The sequence below is a fragment of the Dipodomys ordii genome, unplaced genomic scaffold (genome assembly GCF_000151885.1).
Source record: "Dipodomys ordii isolate 6190 unplaced genomic scaffold, Dord_2.0 Scaffold27, whole genome shotgun sequence".
NCBI lineage: Eukaryota > Metazoa > Chordata > Mammalia > Rodentia > Heteromyidae > Dipodomys > Dipodomys ordii.
This window is the reverse complement of record NW_012267243.1, coordinates 9751026-9767900: the sequence shown is the minus strand read 5'-3', so window position 1 is coordinate 9767900 and position 16875 is coordinate 9751026. Positions and strand designations below refer to the sequence as shown.

The 16875-nt window shown below is 36.6% G+C and overlaps 1 protein-coding gene across 1 annotated transcript in view; it reads right to left on the bottom strand.

Moving 5' to 3' along the window:
- Positions 1–6968, bottom strand: part of Rc3h1 (ring finger and CCCH-type domains 1) — a 48727-nt gene extending 41759 nt beyond the window's left edge. Inside the window, exons 1-2 of the mRNA XM_013015769.1 lie at positions 6573–6968; positions 214–334 (exon numbers count right to left, since the gene is read on the bottom strand). Coding sequence (XP_012871223.1) covers positions 214–334; positions 6573–6803 — 352 coding nt within the window. The 5' untranslated portion in view covers positions 6804–6968. The remainder of the gene's footprint in view (positions 1–213; positions 335–6572) is intronic.
- Between the last annotated feature and the right edge of the window lie 9907 nt (positions 6969–16875).

Genomic DNA, 16875 nt, shown 5'->3' with positions numbered 1-16875 from the left:
GCTCAAGGCTAGTGCTCCACCACTTGAGCCACAGCACCACTTCTGATTTTCTGGTGGCTAATTGGAGTCTCAAGGACTTTCCTGCCTGGACTGGCTTTGAACCACGATCTTCAGATCTCAGCCTCCTGAGTAGCTAGGATTACAGGTGTTGAGCCACCAGTGCCCAGCCAGGGAAATTATTTTTACTTAGTATAGTCAATTAATGAGATTTACCTCTAGCACTGCTGAGCGGTTTCAGGTACAATGCTAATTCTTCTACACACTTCTTGGCTTCCTCATAATGCTTTGTATCTTCAACCCCACTACACAAAGTAATGGGTTGCTGCTCAGGGACCTGTGACCACAGAAAAGTTCTAAGTATTCATGACTAAACCAAACAAATGTTTCAATTAGTAGTACAGCAAATGTACTGACACATTTTTGTGCTTATATCAAACTCTTAGGAAATTAAATTCTTTCAAAATACCTCTTCCAACATACATCTATCTACTCCATTGTCTTATTACTTTTTTTGTTTTGACATTAGTGCCTTGCTCTTGCCAGGCAAGTGTTTAGCTTTTATTATCTTTTGGATAGCCATTTCTCATTTTTGCCTTAGATCCTATATGTAGTTTGCTACATTGCTTTGATTACAGGCATGTTAAGATAAGAGCTTGAGGACTTTCTGTCCCCAGGCTGAGAGAAAAATTTACATGCTATATCATTGACTGGTACAAATTACATAATTCAGTGATCTTTAGTACATTCATAATTGAATAACTATCACTACAGTCAATTTGAAAACATTTCCTATCTAAAAAGAAACCTCAAACTCTTTCATCATTTCCTCCCCAAACTCTATTTTCTATGGCTCCTACTGATTTGTCTATTGTGTATTTCTCACATAAATCAAATAATAAAATCATATAATAGGTATTTTCTTCTTTTGCTTAGCATAATTTTTTCAGGGGTCATCAAAGGCTGTGGTGCAAATCATTATTTTTATTGAATAATGTCCAGTATTTGATTGTATCATATTTTATTTATGTAGTCATCAACTGATAAAATATTAAGACTAGTTTTTCATTACTATGAATGATGCTTCTATGATCATTTGTGCACAGTTTTTAATGTGCATATGTTTTTAGGGTACATATACCTTTGAGTGGAAACTCCTATGTTCAATCTTTTGGAAATCTCTCAAAGACCATTTTCCATACCTATCGCATACTTTTTTTTTTGTAGTAATTCTATTGAGTAGAAAGTCATAAGTTACTAATAGATTTTTTAAATTAATTTTTTTAATGCTGGATGGAACAGAGAGCCTAGTGATTGTTATTTAATTTTATTTCTAAATTGATAAACATTAAATTTTATATATTTATGGAGTAAAATGTGATCTTTGGATACATATTTACTGCATCATTAGATAAATTTGACTTTAGGCTTAAAGAAATATGGCAGACAGTACAGAGAATTCCCATTACCCTGCAACTAGCTTTCAATATTATTAACATCTTACATTGTTACCATTCACTTGTTAACATTAATAAGCCAAATTTAATATATTATTTCCTTTCTTCTTCCAGGATTCCATCCAAGATATCACCTTACATTTTATATTCATATATCTCTTAAGCTTTCTTTGACAGTTTTTTTTTAACATTCCTTGTTTTTCATGACTTGGACAGTTTGTAGAGTACTAGTATGTTGTAGAATGTTCTTCATACGTTTTTCTCATTTTAATTAAAAACCAAAGACTCAGGTTAGATGTTTTTTGGAATAAGGTCATACATAAAAAGTTCTATTTTATCACAAAATATATTAGATTACCACATTTTCACTCAGAAACTTAATCTGAGTGTCCGAATAAAGGAAATAAGACAAAACAGAAAACAAAATCAATTACCATAGTGTCACAGAGATAAAAGTCAGAATTTCAGAAGTCTGGTAAATAGTCAATTAGAATTTGTTGAAATAACTTACAGTTTCTCTAAAACACTTTACTTCTTTTGGGATAATTTTAGGCTAAGAGAAAAGTTGAGATAATCTAAATTGAACTTTCCTTTTAAAAATCAGTTCTCGTACTCTTTTTTTTTTTTTTTTTAATCTTACGGTCTGGTCATTCCAAGATTGTATATTTACTGAGCATTTGCCATGGGCTGAGTCTTGTATAGTCACTGACAGGGAAGAGCTACCACTCCTCATGTTTTATCTCCTTTTCCTTATGTTTACCCTTCTTTCTTCAGCACCATTATATTTACATGGTATGTTGCATAAGTGAAAAAGGAAGAACTATGAATTCTTCTATCTTTAATAACAAGACTTACTATGGTTATAAACAAAGTGGTGGTATAATGGGACAACTATTTTTCAGTACAATATACAATAAAAGGACAAAAAATAGGTGATAATTCATCTTAGATGAAATAAAAAGCTCTTTCTTTTTTCCTCCTGCATCTTCTGTGTAGAGCCTCAATGGAGTTGAAAAGAGAGTTAAGTTCAAGATCTGGTATCTATACTGGAACTCTATGATACTGATTGGAGTTTTGTGGGCCTTTTCTTTACCTATACACTTATATGCAACACCAGAAGTTTGGAATAATTCCACGACTGTTCTACGTGTGTGTTTTAGTCTAAAAATTTAAAATCTTTAAAACAAGCTGTATATTCTTTTCAGGTGTCCTTCTTATTCCAGATACATCCTCTTGATATACCTCTTTTCCTAATTACTAGGTCATCATCCTACACTGAGAAATACATTTTATGGAACAGGAGTTCCAATAACAGTTGCTTGAACTTTGAATGAAATGAAATCATAGGTACACACATAAAAAGAAATGGAGCTATGAATCCTGAAGCAAAAGAAGAACTGTATCTTTGTGGAACTTCATAAGGTAGTTAAGCAACCTCCTAATCACATTTTTTTGAGGGAGGAACTCAGAGTCTCATATTTACTAGCCTGGTACTTGCTATCAGGTGTTCAGCCAGATTCCAACTCAACTAATTGCATTTATATTTGTGTGTGTGTGTGTGTGTTGTGGGGCTTGAACTCTGGGCCTGGGCACTGTCCCTCAGCTGATCAAGGCTAACACACTACCACTTGAGCCACAGCACCACTTCCAGTTTTCTGGTGGTTTATTGGAGATCAGAGTCTCATGGACTTTCCTGCCTGGGCTGGCTTTGAACAGCGATCCTCAGATCTCAGCCTCCTGAGTAGCTAGGATTACAGGCATGAGATACCGGCTCCTGACTCTAATTGCATTTTTTAAGAGTTATTATGGGGCTAGGAATGTAGCTTAGTGGTAGAGTGCTTGCCTAGCATGCATGAAGCTCTGAGTTCAATCCCTCAATATCACATAAACAGAAAAAGGCACAAGTGGCACTGTGGTTCAAGTGGTAGAATGCTAGCCTTTATCAAAGGAAGCTCAGGGACAGTGCCAAGGCCCTAAGTTCAAGCCCCAGGACTGGCCAAAAAAAGAAAAAAAAGTTATTATGCATAGTCTATACTTTCATTATACCTCTTTTAAGGTACTGTATATAAATAATTGCTTTGGAATTCTACATTGGAGATTTGTTTATTCCCTCCATATAAATTTCAATATAGACTCTTAAGATTTTTTAATTCTTTGTGTTACAATCAAATAAGTGTATTTATTTCATTGAGAGTGTTTCAGCTTTGGCCACTGAAAAATTTTCTAACTCCTTATGCCTTTAATATGGACCCCTCACTTTGTGCATTTAAACATTTTACTTTCCAGCACAAGATACTCAGTCTCATTCTAAATGCTTCTTGTCTTAGTCTTAGAATCTGCCATTCTCAATAATTTTAACATTAGCAGTGGGTTTTTCATACATTTTATCTACCCAATTTAATAAATTTCCTTCGGGTCCACCCATGGACACTACTGTTACTTTTTCAAACCCATTAACTGACAAAAAAAAATTTTTTTAAAGCTTCCTTCTTTTCCAAGTTTCTTAGTTTTTTATTTTGTTGTTGTTTGTTTTTCAATGATGGAACTGTAAGATTTTGCCAAATGCCTTTTCTGTGGCTCTTGAGATAACTAGGTATACATACATTAAAGAAAAATCCTATTGCGATACTGATTTCTAGGAGTTTAACCAAACTTGTATTTCTGGACAAAGTTCATGTCATAACAGTATATTTTTACTTTTACAAAACATTGGGACAAAGTATATAAACAGAAAATTTACAATTTTAACTACTTTTAGGTATGTAAAATATACTAAATATGTTCATATTTTCCATCTATCACCACTAATTTCATCCATGACATTTTCATCCTTAATATCTTTATACCCAAGAAATCATAAACTCCTCAATCTCATCTTCCTTTGCTGCTTGGGTAACTTCTATATTCTATTTTATATGTCTATGACTTTTACCTACTCTAGATATTTTGTATGAGTTTAAACACGCAATATTTTTCCTTTTGTACCTGGATGATTTCACCTGGACTGTTTTCAAGATTTTTCCATACTGTTATATGCATAAGAATTTCATTCTCTTTCATAAATTAAATAATATTCCAAATATACTACATTTATTTCATCCTTTTCAATGGATGCTTTCGGTTGTTTTCATTGTTTGGTTTCTCTGAATAATACTGTTATAAATGTGTGTATAAACATCTTTGTTTTAATTCTCAAGTATATACACCTAAGCAGAACTGATGGGTTGGTTATATAGTCCAATTGGTTATATAGAGCAACTTCAATTTGTTTTTAGAAACTACCACACAATCTTTCATATTTGTTGTACTATCTTTTATTCCAACCAAAATGTATATGAGTTTCTATTTCTTTATATTCTTCCCAACACTTTCTATTTTCTACATTTTTGATAGTCATCCTAGAAAGTATGAAGTAATAATTTTCTGGTTTTGATTTGGGTTGGTGGCCATCATTTTGTGTTAATAAACACACTTTCTTAGGGAAAATTGATATTCAAGTCCTTTTCATTATTCCCCTTTTTTTCTCTTGGAAATTAAACCTAGAGCCTCAAGCATGCTAGGCAAGTGCTCTACCACAGAGTTGCATTCCCAGTCCCCTTCACTTATTTTTTTCCGCCCAAATAAGTTTCATTTGATTTTGAAATTAAAACAGCAGAGTGTATTAGTTTGTGGCTGAAATAACTTTCTTTCTCTCTTTTTTTTTGGGGGGGGGTCCGGTCGTGGGGCCTGAACTCTGGGCCTGAGTGCTGTCCCTCAGCTCTTCAGCTCAAGGCTAGCGCTCTACAACTTGAGCCACAGCGCCACTTCCGGCTTTTTTCTTTTTGATTATGTGGTGCTGAGGAATCAAAACCAGGGCCTCATGCCTGCAAGGCAAGCGCTCTGCCACTGAGCCACCTTCCCAGCCCTGAAATAACTTTCATAGGGAAAAAAAAATCTGCGCAAGTTTAATTTATTCATGTTCAGTTTTAGCCATGTTATACAGTATTGAGTATACATTTCCCTCATTAAATTTATTTTAAAGTATTTCAGTTTCTTTGATGAAACTTCTTAATTTCCTCTTCAGGTTGTTTATTGTTAGCATGTAGAAATGTTCATTTATTTTTGCATGTTGATTTTTGTACCCAGGAACTTTGTTGAATTCCTTATCTTTCACTGCTTCTTAACAGAATCTGTCTGCCATTAAAATGTAATTATTTCTAAAATTTTAACCCCAATGAGACTAAAAATCTTTCCAAAAGACCATACTAGACTTTCAATATAAAAAGAGAACAAATTAAATAAAAAATTAAGATTAAAAAGAAAATAAAAAGAATCAACTACATTTCCTTTCAGCAAATATTTAGAGGTTCTGGTAATATCAAAGTAGGTTTATAAAATAAGCATTCCTTTTAAATAAGAAAAAAACTCTAGAAAAAAATTCTCTTTTATCTCCAATATATGTAACATCACCTTTGCTATATGATAGCAATTTACAGGAAGATTAATCTTTTGTTTAAGGATTTCAGGCATACTATACAAATTAGTAATTTCATCCAGATGTTTTATTAGTTCTCAAAAACATGCCTCTCTTGGCTTTAAAACTTGAGAGCACATGGATCTCTAATTTAAGAGTACTTATGTAACACTTTCAAAGTATTACCTTCAGAATCACCAAACTACTTTCATATTAAATATCCAGGAATTTTTGTTCCTGTTCTCTAGAAGTAGTTTCCAAAAGTTGTACTCTAAAGTTCTTGTCACGTTTCTCATCTTCTATTTCAGTTACTATCTCAGTAACTATCTCCTGAAGCAGCTTCACCTTTCCTATTGAGTATGTTACATGTTTTTATGAATATTTTCCTTCTTGTTAAGAAGTCCTTATGATTTACCTCTAAGGTTACCTAGTAACCTAAATGTCTAGAATTGTTGAAAAACTGACCCCAAGATTAAATGGAGGTTTCTATTAAATGACCGAAAACCTTGGAATGCCACATCTATATAAAGGATTAGAATTGTACAGAAAAGAATTACACCTACTTAAAGCAATGTCTTTTTGATTCCACAGATTTTTACTCCAGAAGAACACACAATACACATAACATACATATGCAATTTTAAAAATTAAGTCATACATCTTACCTGAGCACCCACTAGCTGCAGCAATGCTGAGTTCACAGGGAGGAGCTCAATGTCTGTATTGATAGTGGTCTGGTCAAAAGGGCAAGCCTTGCGGTGGAGTTTATTCAGGCACATCTTGCAGACAGTATGGCCACAGCCCAAACTGATGGGCTTTCGAATTGTTTCGTCGAAAGTTTGAGTGCAAATTGGGCAGGAGAGGAAATCCGTCCATTGTGGAGCTTGTACAGGCATTGCTACTGGAGTTACAATTCACTAACACACACAGACATACACACACACAATCACACACACAAATCTAAAGCAAAGATTCCACTGGAATCAAAATCTTTGAAAAAAGTTTATCTTTTTTTAAATATCTTCTGTAGATACAGTCAGCACATAGTGTGAAATATAACCTGGAAAACAAAAAGAAAGAAACTTAAGTATCATGTTTTTCACTCCAAATAAATGTTGAAAGTATGGAATCATAAGTCCAGTCTCCAGTCTACAATCTTTAATATCACTTTAATATCAGCAACTCATCTTGTTGCACTTCCCGCTTGAGCATATTAAATAATACCTACTAATTTATTAATAACTGCAATTTTGAAAATGAGAACTGATGTCTAGAATAATAAAAGTATTGAACTGTAAGTTTTTGTTTTCGCTTTTTGGTGGTTAATTGGAGATAAGAATCTCATGGACTTTCTTGCTTGGGCTGGCTTCAAACAGCAAGTAATTCTCAGATTTCAGTCTCCTGAGTAACTAGGATTACAGGCATGAGCCACCAGCACCCAACTGTCTGGGGTTTCACAAAGTGAACTAATAGCTAATAAAATAACTAAATGAAGCCAGCACCAGTGGCTTGCACCAGTAATTCTAGCTACTCAGGAGGCTAAGAACTGAGGATCACAGTTTGTTTTACAACCAGCCTGGGCAGGAAAGTTCATGAATCTCTTATCTCCACTAAACTACTGAGGGAAAAAAAAAAAAAAAAAAGGTCCAGAAGTGGAGCTCTTGCTCAAGTGGTAGAGTGCTAGCCTTGAGCAAAACAAGTTCAGAGACAGTAAGTTCAAACCTCAGGACTGGCACCAAAAAACAAAACAAAACAAAACAAAATTAATGGCTTGATGGGAGCTGGTGGCTCACGCCTGTAATCCTAGCTACTCAGAAGGCTGAGATCTGAGGACTGCAGTTCAAAGCCAACCTGGGCAGCAAAGTCCGTGAGACTCTTATCTCCAATAAACCACTAAAAAACCAGAAGTGGCACTGTGGCTCAAGCAGTAGAGCACTCGCCTTGAGCTGAAGAGTGCAGGGACAGCACCCAAGCCCAGAGTTCAAGCCGCACAACTGACCAAAAAAATAAAAATTAATGGCTTAACAGACATTCCCAAATTAATTCCACATTCACAACCAACATTATTAAGTCTTTGTGATGTACCAGACACGAACTAGACTGGCTTCCACATACAATCTCTAGTCCTTCCAATTCACTCCAATAGAAGTCTCAGGTTATCTTTTATTCAAGTTACAGAAAATGTTAAGCTAAAACACTAAGCAACTGCCAGAGGTTATCGAAGTGGAAAGTGGTAAAATCAGGATTCAAACAGGAAATCTGCTTAACAGAAGCACTGTTCATTAATGGTCCCTTTAAAATTAATTATTATTGTACAGAGCTGGAAAGCTGGTATAGTAGTACATGCCTATAAGCCCAGCACTTGAGAGACTGATGCAGGAGGGCTACCCATCAAGAAGCTATCTCAAGGCCATGTAGCTCAGTGGTAGAATGCTTTATTAGCATACATGAGGTCTGAGAACACTTTTTTGTTGTTGTTATTAATTTGCCAGTACTAAAGCTTGAACTTTGGACTTGGGCCCTGTCCCTAGCTTTTGTACTCAAGGCTAGCATTCTATCACTTGACCACAACTCTACTTCCTGCTTTTTGTAGTTAACTGGAAATAAGAGTCTCATGGACTTTGCTGCCTAGGCTAGCTTTGAACTATGACCTTCAGATGTTAGTCACCTGAGTAGCTAGGATTACAGGTAGAAGCCTCAGGGACCCAGCCTCATTAGTTCTAAAGCTAATTATATACATGCAAGTGTGTTCAAATAGCTTTCATAACAACACACACACACACACACACACACAAATATTATGTGAAATTGCCCACAATATCAGGTTTTCTTGAACCATTTGTTGCTAGATATCTGGGTTCTTTAACCTTGTTTAAAATGTCAATGAACTCACTGGCCATTCTTCTGAACTCTTAAAACTTCTAAATGCTGGAGTTCTCTGAGCATTCAGTTCCCTTGTCTCATTATTTTTCAGTTTAAAATCTTGAAATAGCTTGTCATTATATTTAGAATAAAATCCTAATTTCATAGTCTGGTTTACAACTGATAATCTATTACTGGATCATAGTGCTAGCTTCTCCCTGTTCAATCTCTGAATTAGGGTTCACACTCATTGTTATTTAATGTTACTAACAACACAAACTTCTCAGAAGCCTTCCCTGAGCACTTGAAAGTCTACAATAACCTCTATCCTCAATCCAGCACTATGTTTAAATATATTTTATGTATTTCTACTTATGTATTTACAGAAATATTTAAATACATAGGTATTTATATTAGTATTTAAATCTATTGATAAATTTATAGTCGATAAAATACTTGTCACCTATGGTTCTTGCTTAACTTTCTTTTTTTTATCAGTCGCAGGGCTTGAACTCTGGGCCTGGGCGCTGTCCCCGAGCTTTTTAGCTCAAGACTAGCGCTCTGCCACTTGAGCCACAGCACCACTTCCGGTTTTTCTGATGAAAAGCCTTCTTGCTTAACTTTTGTTTATCCAATGTCCATCATTTCTAGGATACAATCTCTAGGAGAACAGAAAGCAAATATGTCTTGATTACAATGAAACCTATAGATTCTCTCTCCAATTCAGGAACAGTAAAAATTTCAGAGGTCACAGATCTGTCTGTGAAAACTTATTTTTAGATCTATAGGATATGTAAGAACCCCACATAAAGAAATGAGTGAAGCCAGGTGCCTGTGGCTCACTCCTGTAATCCTATTCAGGAGGCTAAGATTTAGCTCCAGCAGGAAAGTTCTTGAGTCTCTTCTCTCAAATTAACCACCAGAAAACCAGAAGTGGTTTTGTGGCTCAAAGTTGTAGAGCACAATCCTTTAGCAAAAAAGCTTTTCATAAAAATAAAAAGCCCAGCTTAGCCTGGTGCCCGTGACTCATGCATGTAATCTTGGCTACTCCGGAAGCGGAGATCTGAAGATGATGGATCAAAGCTGGCCTGGGCAGGAAAGTCTGTGAGATTCTTAATCTCCAATTAACCACCAGTAAAACTGGAAGTGGCACTGTGGCTCAAGTGGTAGAGTGCTAGCCTTGAGCTGAAGAGCTCAGGGACAGTGCCCAGAGTTCAAGCCCCACGACCAACCAGAAAAAACCAAAACAGTATCCAGGCCCTGAACTCAAGTACCCTGAAAGGGGGAGGGGAGAAGGGAATAAAAGAAAAAGAAAAGTGAGGTCCTGAGTTTAATACCTAGTGCTGGGGGAAAAAAAGGAAAAGAGAAAGAAAAAAGAAAAAAGCCTTAACACTGCAGCAAGTATGCTCAAACATGTTCAAAGAATATGAGACATAAGCAGATAATATGATTATTATCAGCTTAATTTTTCCTTATCTACTACTTGGTTTCAGGGAAATGCTGCTACAACAGAATTTCCTTATTATTCTGTCCCCACAAGAACTATTTAAAACAAAATCATTTTTCCCCTGAAGTTCAGGGATTAGTTATTGCCACATGTCATAACATTAGAAAATGAAGATGTCCTTGCTAATATAGTTTAAAACTGTTACGACTCAGAAAAATATGAATATAAAGCACCAAGAAGAAAATGTATATGAATGCAGGACATATTCATAGACATAGTTCAGCTGTTCATAAGAACAAGGGAGAAGTAATTTTGATACAATTTGATGCCCTACTTTCTGAACAGGTTTCCAGAATAAAACAAAATGTTATAACTTACTAACAACGCTAAGTATGGTAGCACATGCCTGTAATCCTAGCACTTAGGAGGCTAAGGCAGGACGGTAGCCAAGTTTGAAGCCAATTAATACTTAAAAGTGATATTCAGTATCAAAAAACTAAAATCTTATTTGTAATTCTAATTTAACTAATTTTCCAACATGAGATGATTGGTATCTGCTTAGGTCCTTTTGAGAATTAATAGAACTTTTCAATTACTTTTTTAAAATTTAGTTTATAAAGCCCAAAGAAGCTGGACTTTTGTTTTTTGGGTTTTTTTTGGTTGGTCGTGGGGCTTGAACTCTGGGCACTGTCCCTGAGCTCTTCAGCTCAAGGCTAGCACTCTACCACTTGAGCCACAGTGCCACTTCCAGTTTTACTGGTGGTTAATTGGAGATTAAGAATCTCACAGACTTTCCTGCCCAGGCCAGCTTTGATCCATCATCTTCAGATCTCAGCCTCCGGAGTAGCCAAGATTACATGCATGAGTCACCGGCACCAGGCTAAGCTGGGCTTTTTATTTTTACGAAAAGCAAGGTTAACATTTAGGACAATTGCCATCTCAGGTCTACTTGAAACTAAAATCTATACCAGTTTAATATGGGTAAATTAAATATAGAAGTACAAGTTTCATTCCATCATGAAATTTGTTGACTTCTCATTTCAGTATACTTAGTAGCCTCACTGAATGACTTTCATCCTCATAACTTAGCCTCTACAAGATTTAAAAAATCTCTTTGTAATACAGAAACTAATTAACAATAATTAGCCTATATCAAGGTATTTACTGAGGTTAGAAATACTACATGAAACTGTTTATATAATAAGCGCCTATTCTCATTCTCTTCTATCAGATTCTCAAAAACTGCTGGGATGAGAAGAAATCACTAACCCAGATATAGTGAAATAATCTATATGAAATATATTATTTATGAAATCATCTATATAAAATGTATTTCTTTTATATTTACTCCACAACTTCTCCTTGTTTTTTTCTGGAGGTAAGGTCTCAATATAAAGCCCAAGCTGGCCTCAAACTCTTGATCCTTCTGCCAAAAGAGGTACACGCCAGCATGCAAGTATCTTAACGCCCTTACAGAATCTTTTCAAGTAACATTCATGTTGAGAAAAACATGTATGGTGTATAACATGTGATCACTGTTATATATTACAGACTGTGATAGACAATTTGCTCCAGGAAAGTTAGAATGAACTTGTGACTTAGAAATTATGTAATCACTTAATCACAATCAAGAAAAAAAAGAACTTCGGGGAAGGGAGGGAGGGAGGGGATGGTAGGGGGAAAACAATGGAGGGGCTAACAATGTTCAAGAGGAATTTTTTTCTTTCCTTCCTTATGTAACTGTAACCCTCTGTATAGTATCTTTACAATAAAAAATTAAAAAAAAAAAAAAAAAAAAAATTATTACAGTGAATAATGTCCGTCCTATCTGTATCTTCTATCCTCAGAGTTCTCTCTCATTATGACCCTACATCCAAGAAATAAACCATAGCATTACTTCCTCTTAGTTTCTTTATGCATATAGGACAAAATGTGACACATACATATTACTAAGTGGAAATGAAGTATTAAGAGACTCTCTGGTCTCTTAAGAGGTTTTTCCTGGATATTATAGCTAGAAATTTTTTAGCATTCTCAGTAAAAATTAAACATTTAGTTACATGACAAAAAGTATTTACTGTCTTTAGGAAAGATTTATTTTGAATTTTCTGCCCTTTAAGTCTAGTACTGAAAATAAAAAACATTCGGGTCCACATAGAGCTTATATTGTTTCCTTCTGCTACATATATAAATAATCATACCATTAAGTACATGATTGCAAGTTAGAGTATGTTATATGAAGGCAAGGCACTAGTAGGACATATATCAAAAAGAACAAGAACAAACTGAAGTAGGGGTGTGAAAGCAATGCCTTACATACCCCTATTTTAACTCTTACTAACTTTAATAGTTAAAAGATGACTGCTGGGCTGGGATGTAGCTCAGTGGCAAAGCGCTTGCCTAGCAAGTGCAACGTCCTGGGTTCGATCCCCAGTACCAAAAAAGACAAAAAAAATACAGTTAAAAAAACCCAAACAAACAAAAAAAAAAGATGACTGCTAAATAAAAGTTATAGCAAATATAAAACATAACTAAAATATGTATATAGACTATAAGTAATTAAGAAAGCAGTCACAAGTTCTGAAATTAGAATATAATAAAACTGGAAAACCAAAACCAGAAGACAATAACAGAGGATCAAGAATAAAGAATTAGCAAGAATCAAGTAACACTGGACCTTCTAGTGCTAATATGGTAGTCATCATGTGTAAAACAGTACACACCTTTGCATCTAGAGCCAACTGATTTTTGACAATGGTATCAACATTAAATTGCACACAGGACAGTCTTTTCAATAAGTGGTGAATATCCACATGTATTAGAAACTACACCTGTCGGGGCTGAGAAGGTGGCTCAGTGGTAGAGCACTTGCCTTGCATGCATGAGGCCCTGGGTTCGATTCCTTAGCACCACATAAGCAAAAAGAAAAAAGCCGGAAGTGGCGCTGTGGCTCAAGTGGTAGAGCTCTAGCCTTGAGCTGAAGAGCTGAGGGACAGCGCCCAGGCCCAGAGTTCAGGCCGCACGACTGGAACCCCCCCCCCAAAAAAAGAAATAATAAAAAGAAGCACAAATGAACCCCTCTCCCCCAATAACAATAAAATAAAAATCTGAGCTGGGCACCAGTGGCTCATGCTTATGATCCTAGCTACTTAGGAGGTTGAGATCTGAGGATTGTAATTTGAAGCTAGACTGGGCTGGAAAGTTCAGGAGACATGTATCTCCAATGAACCACCAGAAAGCCAGAAGTAGATCTGTGACTCAAATGATAGAGAGCAAGCCTTGAACACGCAAGCTCAGGGAAAACACCCAGGCCCTGAGTTCAAACCTTAGACGCGCATGTACAGACACGCACACACGCATGCAATCTGAGCAATCTTTTGGGGGGGTGGGGGGGGGAGTCCGGTCGTGGGCCTTTACTCTGGGCCTGGGCGCTGTCCCTCAGCTCTTCAGCTCAAGGCTAGCACTCTACCACTTGAGCCATAGCGCCACTTCTGGCTTTTTTTTTCTGCTTATGTGGTGCGGAGGAATCGAACCCAGGGCCTCATGCATGCAAGGCAAGTGCTCTACCATTGAGCCACCTTCCCAGACCTGAGCAATCTTCTTACCAAGATGGAAACAAGAGCTAAGAAGGTAACCCCCATCTCTCCCAAAGTTATGGCCAAGGCAAAGGCTTTGAAGTTTAAGAGGCAATACTGAAAGGTGACATAGGCACAAACAGAAGATATGCATGTCACCCACTAAGACACTGTCCCAAAACCTTGGCACAAGACAGCACAAAACCTTGGGAACAGTTCCCCCAGGAGAGAATACCATGTGCATGGAGTGCCCCCAGCTTGAATACCATGCTATCATCAAGTTCTCTGATCAGGGTCAGTCATGAAGAAGACAGAAGACATAGTTCAATAGTGATGTGCCAAGGCCACAAGCAGCAGATCAGACAGATTAAGAAGCTCAAAAATATCAATGTTACCAAGGTCCATACCCTAATGAGGACTGATGAAGAGAAAAAGGCATATATATGTTTGACTGGCTCCTGATTATGATGCTTTGGGATATTGTTAACAAATCTGGAATAATCTAACCTGAGTCTGGCTAATTCTAAATACATATGTTTTTCATTATTAAAAAAACAAATCTAATCAAATACACAGTAGATTTAAAGAAATATTTCTCAAAAGAAGATACACAATGGCTAAGAGGTATATGGAAGAAAAAAATCAGAGAATTGTAAATCAAAACCACAATGATACTGCCTCACTCCTCAAACTGGCTATTATCAACAAGATTAAGGATAATAGATGTTGACATGTAGACAAAATGGAACAACTGAACATTGTTGTCAGTAAATTATTACAGCCATTATGGAAAATAGTGTGGAGATTTCTCAAAAAAAAAAGAAATAACTCTTGATCAAACAGTCCTACTCTTAGTATTCAAACAAAACAAAATTCTCATATTGAACAGACATCTACACTCACATGTTCATCACAACACTATTCACAACAGCCAAGAAATGGAAAAAACAAACACCTAAGTGTCCATCAACTGAAAGGGGGATAAAGAAAACGTGATACAAATTCAGTGGAATATTCTTTAGCTATAAAAAGAATGAAATCCTATTATGTGAGAGAACATAGATGGAAGTGAAATGGAGACCATGATAGTATGTGAAAGAGGCCAGACATAGAAGTAACACAATGACCTTACAAATAGATGGAATCTGGGCTGGGAAGGTGGCTCAGTGGTAGAACGCTTGCCTTGCATGCCTGAGGCCCTGGGTTTGATTCCTCAGCAAAAAGAAAAAAGCCGGAAGTGGCACGGCTCCAGCGGTAGAGTGCTAACCTTGAGCTGAAGAGCTGAGGGACAGCACTCAGGCCCAGAGTTCAGGCCCCACAACCGGACCCAAAAATAAAAAAAAAAAACAAAAAAACAAATAGATGGAATCTACAAAAGTTGATCTTAAAGAAGAGGCTATTAAGAAGAGCAAAGTACGTAGTGGGGGAAGACTGACCTATATGTACTAAATTAAAATTAGGAACAAGAAATTGTGGTGCAGATAATAAAAAAAATGTACTGAATTTTTTTAAATGTTAGAAGGATGCTTAAAAATTAAATCATAAAAATGGTAAATGATGAGATAAAGTGATAAAATGGTAAGTGCTTAATCTGACTCAAACATTATATAATATATAAATGTCTGAAAATATTATGAAGTATCCCATCAATGGACATACATTTGTATATTTTTGCATATTAGCTAAAAATAAAACATAAAACAACAACTCTATGTGACTTCTTTTTAACTCTTCAGTGCTAACTTAGGATTTATGCTGTTTTGTCAGGATCATGCATACTAGAAAATCTGATATATAAAAAAAATCAATTAAAGTGATTGTCCATATTAAAGAAAGACAAATGTATTTTAAACAGGTATAGATAATAGTATTTTTTTAAAAAGTTTGGTGTCAGTACTGGGGGTTGAATTCAGGGTCTCATGCTCTACTACTTGAACCATGTTCCCAGCCCTTTCTTGCTTCAGTAATTATTTGTCTTGGTGTGTATATGGGGGTACTGGTGTGCCAGTACTGAGGCTTGAAATGGAGGCCAAAGCCTCATCACTGCTCTCATGTCAGGTAAGGGGTTTCTCCCCTGGATGAGTGTACAACTCCGACCACTGTTAACCGCCATTCTTTTCACCTCTTAGCTGTCTCTAATGGCCCCTCTGCCTCATCTGTGCCTCTGCTGCATGACTCAATAGGAGAGTCCCAAGGCTCTTTCATTGCCAGGTCTGGAGCAGCTGCCTATGGCCTCTCAGCTACCTCTAATGATGCCCCTGCAGGGAGTTATAAATCAGAGACACACTTCTCCAAGAGTAAAAAGAATGGTTGCCACACCAATGCCTCTGCTGTGTGATTCAGCAAGAAGTCAAAAAGGCTCCATCACCCAGCACTGCCTGGCCTCTCAGCACTGCATGCGCCTCTGGTGTCCATGCTGACAATGTCGCTTCCTGAAGTTTATACTTACTTTTCTGGGGGCGCAGACATACTTCTCACTCTTCAACCATCTCCTATGACTGACATTTATCCAAATTCTATGGTATGTAATCCTGTGACTCCTTGAGCCACAATTTTTCCTTACTCCTGGAGTAACTGGTTCTGAAGAAAAGGCACACTCCAATATAAGTGACAAAAAGCCTTTCTTTATTACTCTCACACCAGAGTAGTCACCACCTCACAAATTCCTGTTCTGAGTTTAAGGCTTGACTTGAGTGGGCTTTTCCTGTAGCTAGAGTTGGCAGTCATGGGCAAGACAATCTGCTTTACCTAGTATTCAAGCCAATTTCCCCTCCTCCAGTCAGGGAGCGAGGTAAGGGCTTATAAAAATCTAGTCTCTTGTATTACCAGATTCTTCTCATTCATGGAATGAAAACGACAGATGCTTCTAATCTACTATCTTGCCCCATCCAATTTCTTTATTCTTTCATCTTCCTCTATACTCACTTTTCCAAATATTCTCCAAGACAACTATATCATCTTTAACCACAAAATATATCTAAATTGGGCTGGGAAGTTGGCTCAGTGGTAGAGCGCTTGCCTTGCATGCCTGAGGCCCTGGGTTCGATTCCTCAGCACCACATAAGCAAAAAGAAAAAAGCTGGA